The sequence below is a fragment of the Xiphias gladius genome, chromosome 15 (genome assembly GCF_016859285.1).
Source record: "Xiphias gladius isolate SHS-SW01 ecotype Sanya breed wild chromosome 15, ASM1685928v1, whole genome shotgun sequence".
Classification (NCBI taxonomy): Eukaryota; Metazoa; Chordata; class Actinopteri; order Istiophoriformes; family Xiphiidae; genus Xiphias; species Xiphias gladius.
Window position 1 is genome coordinate 2412722 of NC_053414.1, and position 12320 is coordinate 2425041.

Below are 12320 nucleotides of genomic sequence, written 5' to 3' on the forward strand. Positions count from 1 at the left end.
GGTTGACCTCCGGACGTTTCTCTAAACGTCGCTCTCACGATGTCTGTTTGGTTGCCATGGCGGCCACTCGCTAACCAAATATTTCAGTGATTTTGTCGCGTCACAAGAAACTCTGAAGGTCGTTAGAGTGAGTACGACGGAGGGTCCAGTGTGAAAGGAAGAACTGCTGCGTCTTTGTTTTCACTGAAATGTTGCAGCGCAGCAACATTCAAGACACGAGCCGGATGAGCCGATCCGCTACTGAAACCACAGGGACTCGTGGCGGTGGACTGACTGTCCATATCCACGAGGAAGCGGATGCTGCGGTCGTGTCCAAACACTGTTCTGACCGTGAAGTGCCGGCCATACCATCTGCACAGGGAGGCGGCAATCAGCAGTCTACCTGCCAGAGCTGTGCAGCCACATCAGCGATCCACAAACACCCAGACGGGGTTTTCGTCGTCGCTGGAGGCTTCAATCGGCCAAATTTAATTCAATCATCGACCTACATGTTGCGTCTGCTACAAGGGGAGAAAATCCACCGGAGCTTGTTTCCATCCAGGCCGTTGCTGCTGATGTCGGACTGTGTGTGGAAATTACAGCAACCTGAACCTGAACAAATGTTTTGTCGTCAGTATGGATAAAACGAGGATCAAGGATCCTGGTCTGTTTGTTCTGTTTCTCCTCTCTCTCTATGGAGAGAGCGTCTGCGCTGTACCGAGCGCGTGCAGCGGCAGCGGCGACTCACCAGGAAGCACATGAAGTCGAGGGCGAGCACGGTGGGCACTCCTCCGAACGGCAGCCCCTGCAGCACCGTGCTGCGGATGCGAGCAGAGTAGCAGTAATCTTTGGACTCGCTGTGAGCCGAGCAGTTGTCCTGACCGCCGCACGCCTGGCTGCCGCCAAATGTCGCCATGGTAACGATCAGCGCTCTGAGCAGGCTCACTGCCGCATCCTCGCCGAGAACCTGAGGGAGGCGGAGAACTTTATTAACAACGAGAACATGACAGTTTACAACCACGATGACAAACACACTTAAAGGCAGCAGACAAAAGGAATTTCAAAGAAAAACTAAAAAAATAATAATAATTAAATAATCAAATACAGAAAATAAAGGTCAACGGAGGTGAATGATCAGATTCCACTGGTGGAGGAAGTATTCATATCATTATCTAAATGAAAGTGCTGATACCAGCCTGTAAAAATACTCCATTACATGCAAAAGTGCTGCACTGAAAATGTTAAGCATCAAAACATACTTGAAGTATCCGAAGTAAAAGTGCTCGTCCTGCAGAAAAATGAGCTACAAACCCACTCATGATGGTATTTTAACAGCTGACCCCAGTACTTCTGGACTCATAGTATTTATATTTGTTGTTCCAGTTAAAGAGATGATTTGATTTAATTTAAGGCTCTGAAACAGCATTTCAACCTTAATGTTGGGAAATGTAACTGAACCATTAAGATTAAATACCAGGAATCTAAAATATTTAAATGATTTCCATTAGGTTTGTTCCAAGCCACTGATTTCCCGGTTGATTAAATGGGGAATTAATTTAAACCATTTGATTAGTCTGGGTATGTGTGTGTGTGTGTGTGTGTGTGTGTGTGTGTGTGTGTGTGTGTGTGTGTTCCACCCACTGGTGGACCATCCAGCTATGACACATGGTCCATGTCAATGTATTTGACAGACAGAGAGAGACCGTCAGAGACAGACAGAGACAGAGACAGAGAGACAGAGACAGACAGACAGAGACAGAGAGAGAGAGAGACAGACAGAGACAGAGAGAGACAGACAGAGACAGAGAGAGAGACAGAGAGAGACAGACAGAGACAGAGAGAGAGAGAGAGACAGAGACAGAGAGACAGAGACAGAGACAGAGAGACAAGGGGGGCTGAGCTCTACAATGAAGCAACGATGCAAAACATGAGGTTACAGGTTTTTTAAGTTGTTATGAGAAGTGTGAAATATTTTCAGTCCGTTATGAAACTGTGGCAGGACCCACGGTCATTAATGGGAAACAGTGCCCGTTATATCGGTTGTAGGCGAGTGTGGCTAACGTTAGCAGTGCTAGCACCAGCAGCCTTCTCTCCTTTGTGTATTCTGATGCAGCCTGCCTACAGCCTTATTTTCGTTTTCTAGATCAAAATACTCGAGATTTGACGGGATGTCCTCTGTCCCACCGTCCACCACAGCCGGGCATTAGCGTGGGGAGAGGGGGTGCTACTGCACCCGGTTAGGAGCAGCGGCTGCAGCCTCATCTTAGACGCAGCGGTTAAGTGGTGTCATACATTAATAGAATATTAATAATTATTCGAGCGACTGGTATTTCTGGTGCCGACTAGCAAAGACAGCAAGGTTCAATCGTTGAGTCGACTAATCGCTAACATCCCCAATGTCAATATTTCTAAAATCATGGATTTGGACCTGACTATTACGGATCATTTTATTGGATTATTGTTGCTGCTGTGTTAAAATGTAAGCATCATTTAACTGTTTAAACTACTTTGTTTGTAAAATATCAAGTAGCTCCAGTTAAATAAATGTAGTGCACTTGCCTCTGACATGTGGTGAAGCAGAAAAGCTCAGGTAAAGTGCAAATTTCTCAAATTTGTACTTAATGACAGTAATTTAGTAAAGTACTTAATTACTTTCCATGACTGTCAGATTCAGGAGTATTTCTTTTCTTCTGAATGAGGATCAAGGATGAAAATATTAATAAAAAAGTATTTTTCTGAATCATAAAAAACAAGTGCAATAAAAGATTTAAGTCGATCAGTTCATTTTCTTTGTCTTTCAGGATAATTCCTTCATTGGCTTCTACCCTTGTTCAGCGACACCGAGGATTAGCGATGAACATCTTCCAAGTGTGTTACGATGCAAACACTCATCAGAGAGAAGATTACAGGAGGATCAGACCCTCCTCTGTCTTCCCTCCTTTTCCACCCACTTCTGGCTGAACAGAGACGTTGTTAAATGAATTAAAACTGACCCAGAAACCGCAGGTAAAGCAGAAATCAAACACAAACATGGCCGCTGGGTCTCGCCTGTTAGCTGTAGAAGCTGACTACATTTCCCAGCATGCCTGAGCGGCAGCAGCAGCAGACGGATTCCTCCTCTCTGACCTACCGATCCCGTTGCCACAGTAACGCCGACTGCGGCTCCTGACCCAGTTTTTACGCCTCGGTGGACGTTTGTCACAAAACGACAGTGACGGCGTGCCGACCGATGACGTCATCGTCACATCACAGACTCAGAACAAAGAAACGTGCGAGTTCGTTATACTGACCCCCGCCACGACCCCCCCACGACCCCTGCCTGCGATCAAGCTGCTGCAACCTTCAGCAAAACAAAACCAACCACATTACATCAACCTTTCGTCCTTCCTTTCATTATTCTTGGTCTTGCTTCTGTTCGGGGGATATTCGTGCTCTACGTTTTGTTGCTTTGAGGATGTGAACAGGAGCCATTACGTTATCACCGACTCATGAGTTACATACAGTTTGAGCCTCATTTTGTAGCCTGTACCTGTTTCCATTCAGTCAAACGGTCCCATTAAAAGCTGCCGAATCAGCTGTGATCAGCTCCTGTTCTCAGCGTAGCCGTGGATGTTCAGACAACTGTCACTGGGTCACTGTGACACTGAAGGAAACTTAAAAACAGGAAGATTCTGAATGAAGTTCTGCAGCCTCTTTTTCCTCTGGTTTCTAATTGGATTTCTGGAGCTTTTCAGAGGTAATGATGTCCTCAGGAAGTGGACGTCACACTGTATCATATCAACACGTGATTCATGTCTGTGTCCTGGTCTGACTCGGTTAGGACTCTGAGAAGGAGGACGGTTTTTGACGTAAATGTGGCAACCAGGTACTGAGTGTTTTTGAGGAGTAACTGAACAGCGGTGTATCTCTGTTCTTTGTGTTTGAAAGTTTCAGTCTGTTGCACCTGTGACCACACCCAGCAGTGATGTCACCAAGTCCTGGAGTCCACCTGAACATCACTGTAGCAAAGTGAGAAGAGAGAAACCACTTGGGGGTCAGCAAAGACCAGATTTTCAGTTTTCAGTATCTTGACTTCCTCCAGGATCTTTGTCTCTGTTGCACTTCCATCGGCCGACAATACAGTAACTAACTTCCTGTTGTCTTTATAACACCTGAACACACCTGTCCCTTTCACCTCATTCAGTCCTGAGAAGAAAACCAAAGAATCCCACACACTGTCCATCACTTGAACTCACTTTTTAAAGGCAACATTTTGGTCCTCGATCCTTTATCAGGCAGGTCTGCATGAATTTCGCCTGATGAAGGTCTGAGGACCGAAACGTCGCTTTAATAAAGTGAGTTCGAGTGATGGACATTGAGCAGGATTCTCTGGTTTTGTTTGCAAGTCAGGGGGTTTTGATCCTGTGGTGACTTTCGTGTGCGAGAACTGTTTTGAAGTTACTACCTCGTTCAGTCTTCAAATGTCCCGTTTTGTCCAAAACCCACAGAGGTTCAGTTACGGTGACAGGACACTGGAGAAACTGACGGCAGATCGATCGGAGGTTATCAATTAGTAAAACTGCCGTTGAGTCATTTCTTGTTGATCGGCTAATAAACGAATCCACTATCTGTCCTTTAGCGCCTCCCCCAGGACAGATTTTACACGTTCAGACTCTGGAACAGGTAAGTCATCAGGATGTAGTTTGTTTATATTGTAGCTGTAATGCTCTGCAGCCTGTAGGGGGCGCTGAAAGGATGTGTAGAACGTGCGTAGTGTTGATCTGATCTGGAATATTCCACCGGTTCGGCATCAGTCAGGAACACCCCCCCAACCCCACCCCCACCCCCTGTTGTCATGGTGCAGCAGCAGCATGACTCATCTGAAGCCTCCAGTCTCAGAGCTGCAAATACACTGACAACACACACACACACACACACACACACACACACACACACACACAAACAGTTCACATTTACTCATCAGACCCGAACTAACACCTGACCAGGACACCTAGTCCAGACCCCCATCTGACATCCCACCTTGATTAGACCAATATATCCTTATAATTGTCCTAGAAATCTTACTTCTGTTAGGTTACCACTAGCCTAAGACCCCCACTAGGCCCTGTTGGGTTAGCCCTGGCCTAAGACCCCCACTAGTCCCTGTTGGGTTAGCCCTGGCCCAAGACCCCCACTAGGCTCTGTTAGTTTAGCCCTGGCTAAAGATCCCCACTAGTCCCTGTTGGGTTATCCCTGGCCCAAGACCCCCACTAGGCTCTGTTAGTTTAGCCCTGGCTAAAGATCCCCACTAGTCCCTGTTGGGTTATCCCTGGCCTAAGATCCCTCCACTAGTCCCTGTTGGGTTATCCCTGGCCTAAAACCCCCACCAGCCCCTGTTGGGTTAGGGCGTAAGATCCCCCCACTAGGCCCTGTTGGGTTAGCCCTGGCCCAAGACCCCCACTAGGCTCTGTTAGTTTAGCCCTGGCTAAAGATCCCCACTAGTCCCTGTTGGGTTATCCCTGGCCTAAGACCCCTCCACTAGTCCCTGTTGGGTTATCCCTGGCCTAAGACCCCAACTAGACCCTGTTGGGTTAGCCCTGGCCTAAGACCCCCACTAGGCTCTGTTAGTTTAGCCCTGGCCTAAGGCCCCTCCACTAGTCCCTGTTGGGTTATCCCTGGCTAAAGATCCCCACCAGCCCCTGTTGGGTTAGGGCCTAAGACCCCCCCACTAGGCCCTGTTAGTACATCCGGTCCCTCATTATTATCAACTCGTCTTTTTTGCCCAAACGTCCTCCCTCTTTCGTCCGACTCTTGTGCTGCTGTGACATGTGAGCTTCTGGGGATCAGCGTAGTCCGGTCTCATCTTAATGAGAGTGTATTAGTATATTTGTATTTGTACCACACCGACACGTGTGGTGTCTCTGAGGGACGATGACGAGGAGAAAGCAGCAGACTGAGACACTGGAGGACTCAACAGCTTCTACAGAGACACAGAGGATGTACTGCACAAAATACTCTACTCCTACTGATACTGCTTTTACTGTTTGGTGACTGTGTGGTTTCAGCTGTTTCTGATGCTGTGCTCGGTGTTTGTACTGAATTGTTGTTTTTTTTTTTTTTACGGCCGCAGTAAACGAAATCGGTCATTTTAAGACATTAAACACTCTGCTCTGGATCGGCTGAAGGTGTTTCTTTTTTTTTAAACTTATCACGTTTCATCTAAATTGAACGCTGCTGCTGATCTGATGGTGTAGCACCAACTCCACCTGTTACATGTGCACGAGCTCATAGTTGGATTTATAAACTCAGGGTTTGCGGAGTCGGCTGGAGACGAGCTTTTGGAGAGCCGTAATCCAGGACCGTCAGAGTCCGGTTCAGTGAAGAGAGGGGAGGAAGCTGACCTGGTTTTGTGACACAGGGCCCAGTTTCGCTACATGAAGGTTTTTTTTAAAGGGTTGCAGTAGATTCAGTAAAACAGCATCGAATCCTCCAGCAGCTGACCCCCCAACCCCCACATCTGGAGCCTAAAGATAACAGCCGAGTGAGTGTGTGTTCACTGATATCTGCTCAGTACGTACATGACAGTTTTTATATACACGACCAGTCAGCAGTTTTACAACGCCTCCATTTTTCCAGCTGCTACTCAAATTGGCATAATTCAGTGTCTCCTTGTTTCTGAATTGAAAGAACAGAACAAAGAGTTGGAGATTTTAAAATCAAGGAATCATTGAATCTTCTCACTGAACTAAATTTAACAAATTTTTGACTCAGCTCTGCCTGTTGGAAGTTAAGAGGCAGACAGCAAATTAGTGTGGAGCTTGAGAGAGGGACGGCATTGACTAAAGGTCAAACCCGGGGGTCGGGGCTCACGTGGTACCTTTGTGATCATATATTTATGATTATCTTATATGAGTCTACTTCCTGAGGCCGGACTCCACACGTTAACCCGACAGTGACGTCCCGTTTATTTTATTCACCACCATGTGAAAACCAAACAGCAGCTGAGTTAACTTTAAAGGGTCATTCATCAGAAAGCAGCAACCTGCAGCTGTATGATGTGAACCAGAATCTGCTTTAAAAACTAAACTCTTTTCTTCTTTTTCACTCTAAAAACAAACGTCTACTGAGTGGAGCCTCTTCACTGTCGACATGACGTAGGTAAACGTCCTATCAGTCGTGTGTCCATCAGTCTGAACTAATTCTGACCTCGGTCTGTGACACTGGCACTAAAGGGTAATTCTGGTTTATTCCAAATCTGGTCTTTATTTCTGCATCATATCTAGCAGCGATAACAGCAACGTATTAACCAAGATGAAGGTTCCCTGTGCAGGTTCTCAACACTACAACTGTTATGGAGCAACACAGTTTGTTCAGTGTAAATCTCTCGCTGACTCAGGACCAAAATCCATCTCTGACCTCTGGGCCTCTCAGGTCACCGGGTCATCAGGCCCCTAACTGTCCCCAGAGCGCAAACCAAACAGGGGCGAGCGGCATTTATATATTACACCGCCTCGTGTATGAAACGTGTTGTACAAATAAACTTGCCTTGCCAGGTGCACGATACACACTCCTGCCAGTGGTTTCGCACCGCTCCACTGATCTACACGGTAACGCGCCAACAAAGGCGGTGAAGAAGACGACTGCGGGCTGGTTGGCTAAACGTGAACGTAAACAACTCAGGTTTGACGGTAATGAATTCGACATGTATGAATGTTAGAGCTCAAGAGATTTTTACCCCAATGTACAAAATACATCTTTACAAGTGAACATTTAAAATCCTATCTAAGACAAAATGTACTTTAAGTATAAAAAGTAAAAGTACTCGATCCACAGTAGACTGGCTCCCGTGACTGACATGTGGCATTATTAGTTAATATTAATGAATGGAGGCTTCAGCAGCGTTTTACTGTCGGAGCCGCTCCAGGTGGAGCCGCTTTTAGCTACGTCATAGACGGGGAGAGAGTTTAGTCCACGGGTTCCCGACCCGGGGTCGGGCCCCTCCAGAGGGTCACCAGGTGAACCTGAGGGGTCGTCACATGATTCATGGGAGAGGAAAGAAAAATGCAGTTATTTCAATGAAACAGTGAAGTTTACGGGGCATGTAACAAGAGGCCCCAAAGTAGACGATTCCTTTCTAAAAGTCTTCAGAGGCCAAAAGGGTTGAGAACCACTGGTTTAATCTTTTACAATGTGTTGGATTTTATAAGTTTGTTTGTTTTTTATGTAAAATCTTAAACTGAAAAGTAACCGGTAACTACACCTGTCAGATACATGCAGTGCAGTAAAAACTGCACTTTCCCTCTGAACTGTGGTGGAGCAGAAGTGTGGAGGAGAAGCAGACAGTGGAAGAACTCATTTTGGTTTTTAAACTCAACTTTATCAAAAGGCACTCCTACTCCTTCCGCATCCCATGATCCTTTGTGTCGGTAGAGTAAATACCATGATATAGGAGCTGGTCGAAGGCGGCAGCTGGCTAACATCCAGCGAGCAGCAGCCAGAGCAAACACGTCTCAGGCAAGCTTTGACATGAGACCATATTAAAACATCGAATGACGGAAAAATGCGAGAAAGAATGACCTCATCCACAGAAAACCATTTAACCAGTTTAAACAGATATGAAAATGAAGGGTAAAACTGAACATGTGCACGTCTTCACGCCCACTGCAAACTGTAGAAAACATTCAAAACTTAACCGTCTGCAGATGTGGATTTTTTTCCAGCTTTAAAATGTGGTTGTATTTATCTTTGCAGCGGAAAAGAAAAGGTCTTTTGTTTTTGATGCAGATTTTCTCGTGGTTCACGTCCAATAGCAGCAAGTTTCTGCTCTTTAAGCCGCCTCCGGTTAATTTGTCTTCCACCTCCTTGTAGTAGACGTTGCTGAGAGGGAATCTGAGCAGCAGAGGTGGAGATCTCCTGCCTTTTAGTCCAAAAATACTGGATCCTACAGTTCCCATAATTCACCTGACGGAATCGCCTAGAGTGCCTTTCATTAGAGCCCACCTGCAGTGTGCATCACAGACTGGATGCAGGACGTCGACTTGACCATCACATCATTAAGGTAGTTTTTATAACTGACTAATTGTTTCACACATTTTTAAAGCAAAAACATCAAAAAATCTTTAATCTTTTTAAAACGTCAACTTTGCCTGTTTTTCCTCTTTTTACTGTGTCAGTAAACGCAACGCGTCGGACAAAATTAAACATGACTCATCATGGACTCATCATTTTACAGACGTAATGATTTCTTGAGAAACTAATCAGCCGGTTCCTAAATAATTCAAATAATTAATGAAAATAATCATTAGTCTTAGCTCTGCGAAGCTTTTCTGCTGAAATGCTGCATTACAGCGCACCCATAAAAAAAAATCGGACAAATTAAATCCAAGAGCAAAACTTCGGCTGTTGATTCTACATTCCCTCCTGGTGCATCTGCTGTATATTAGACAGACGAGCGGCCTGGAAAAATAACTTCCAGAGGTCAGTGAAGGCAGCGCTGCCTTAGAGTCCACTCTCGAGTGTTGGATTTCAGAGCGTCGACCATAAATAACAGCAGCAACACTGAGACATTTAACACTGAGGTATGTGAGGAGGTTGGCTTATTTTGCAGAATCAGTTGGGTGCAATTTAAATTTTTTTGAATGAAACATGACCTGAGTTTTAGTACAGATACTAAAATGAGATTTTTTTATACCTTATTATGAAACAGATTTTTCTACAAAAGTCTTTTTTCATTGAAGAAAAGTTGAGTTGTTAAATGTCATCTAGACACGTCCAGTCTGAGATGAACATTTTCTAAAACAAAATATTTTTTAAAACTGGTAAAATGATTTAAATCACGAACTATCTGATCAAAGATTATAAATCTGACCAGACGTCTGATGTAGGGTTTAATCTGCAGATTATTTCCTCAATTAATCAATTAATCCTCATCCTCATCATCTGTAAATTGTCAAAAAATACAAAGAAAATTTCCATCACAGTTTCACAGTGTCCAAAGTGACGTCTTCAAATGTCAGAGATTCAGTTTATGAGACAGACAGAAAATAAAGAAAAGCACGAAATCTTTACATTTGAGCGGCTGAGAACAGCAACGTTTGGGGATTTTTGCTTGAAAGATTACTAAGATGATCAAAACGGTTGCTTTTCAGCTGAGTGACAAATCGATTCCCTGAATCGTTGCAGCTCTAATTTGATGTCTGTTTTTAATTACTCTGTGCTACATATTCAGGTCTGTACCAAAAAGTACTGAGGTGAATTATGAAGGTTTACAGTTCTCGTGTCTGAATAACCGATGAGTTAAATTTGGCCCTAATCTGATGCATTTAGGACAACATTTAAAAAAAAAACAAAAAAAGAGTTTTGATGAGGCTGCAGCTGACTAATATTTTCATTACTGGTTTGTTTTGTTGAGTATTTTTCTGATTAAGTGAAACTAAAAGCAAAAAAATGTCAGAATGTGAAAATTGTTCATCTCAGTTTCTCAAAGTGACGTCTTCAAATATCTTGTTTTGTCCAAAAACCCAAAGATCTCTCGTTTTTAAAATCAGCTTATGAATATAGAAACCAGAGCAAAGCAACATTTTTTCTTGATAAGTGTCTTAAAAGAATAATCGATCATCGAACGTCATCATCATTTCAGCCCCCCCCCCAAAAAAAAGGGTACAAAAGTTTCACATCTATCTGAATATGAAATTTTAAAGGTCATCATCACGTCAAATGGAAATTCACGTGATTGAGGTGAAGCCTCACAGATCCACTGTGAAATATAAACTACATTATTATTATTATTATTGTTTACAATATTTACACCATTAACTACACACACTACAAATAAAATGTGTTTTTTCTTTTTAGTTAGTTTAAGAAAATAAACTTTGATTATTTGTACAACATGGATATTTTTAATTACAGTTCACTGCTAGTGAGCGGGTTACTTTTAGCTTTAGCTAAGGTTAGCTGGAGCTACCTCACCTGTTAGCTTCTGTTTCCTACAGCCCTGTTTCTTTAGTTGCCTTTAGCACGCAGTGATAATGCACTTTAAAACAACAACAACAACAACAACAACAACTTTAAATAAACTTTGACTAAACACACTTTGAAACAGGAAACAGTTGTTTGTTTGTTTTTTAAACTAACAACTGTAAGAATGATAAATTAAGAGAAGAAACACAACATTAAGTAAAATCCATAGAGATAAAAGGATCCATTATAAAACCAAATATAGGGTTTCCACGACTGCTCCACAGGACGGCACCACGGTGAGAAAAATGTTCTAAAGTTGGCCAACGTTCTGCGAGTTCTGGGAATAGATCGGTCCACAGAACCAGCAGAACACCAAGACCGCTTTGGTGTCTGTGGTAGAGTCCGGTTCTGAGGGGTAAAGGGGTCCATGTCCATGCAGTGCTCTACGGGTCAGGTTGAGTACTTTAAAAATCAGGTCTAGTGTACATGGGCAGATCCGGATCGGAGCGATTCGATCAATGTTCTGGTTTGGATTCGATCAGCAGTGATCTGAGCATGCTGCAGCCGGATGACGGAGGACTGAGGTAGACATTACAGTAATCCAGCCTTGATGAGATGAATGTGAAGCTCAGAATCTCTGTATCAGATATGAAAAAATTCTTCTACATTACAGAGACGGGGAAAAGCGATCGCAGCGGCAAATCTGATGTGGGACTCAAGTGACCGCAGCGGATCGAATGTGACACCAAGACTTTTAGCGTTTCGCTCTGAGATTACAAACTCATCAAAACACAGTCTGGCATCTTTAAATAGAAGTTTTTGTTTAGCTGATCCAGCGATACGCATCGCAGTTTCACCCGTGTCTAACATCAGAAAGCTAGTTTACAGCTAGTCGCATCAGTTTTAATTTCACACAGCAAGCATGACGACGCACTGGGACTGACAGCTGAATCGGGCACGGCAAAGAAAATGAAGACCATATTTCTGAATAATATTACCCGATGGTGACATGTAAGTACAGAAAAGAAGAGGACCGAGGATGGAGCCTTGAGGTACACCAGATGTGACTGGGTTAGAGTGAGACAGGATATTAGCATGAAGTGTGTGTCGGGTTCAGGTGTGTCAGCAGGTTCTACAGTCCACAGGTTCCCAAACCGGAGTGAAGTCACTGCGTCCTGAGCCGCGATGCGAAGTCGGACTGCAGCAACTACTCAGCCAGAGGTCACTTACTGTGGTTTGGTTTTCAGGCCTGCTATTGCAAATACCACGGGTATTTTTACAGACGTTAGACATTCTTATGTAATAATCTTTTATATGATAAAACAGATGCCGAAAGGTCTGATTCAGGTCTTCACTTATCTTTCACCAAATAGTTCCTGCGATTTTGGCTTCGTAGGCCA

The 12320-nt window shown here is 44.0% G+C and overlaps 1 protein-coding gene across 4 annotated transcripts in view; it reads right to left on the minus strand.

The window, feature by feature from the left end:
* Positions 1-12320, minus strand: part of LOC120800651 (CSC1-like protein 2) — a 40703-nt gene that overhangs the window by 26280 nt on the left and 2103 nt on the right. For all 4 annotated transcript variants that reach the window (XM_040146905.1, XM_040146904.1, XM_040146903.1 and 1 more), the window contains exon 2: positions 728-946. In XM_040146905.1, the coding sequence (XP_040002839.1) occupies positions 728-895 (168 nt within the window). In that variant the 5' untranslated portion in view covers positions 896-946. The remainder of the gene's footprint in view (positions 1-727; positions 947-12320) is intronic.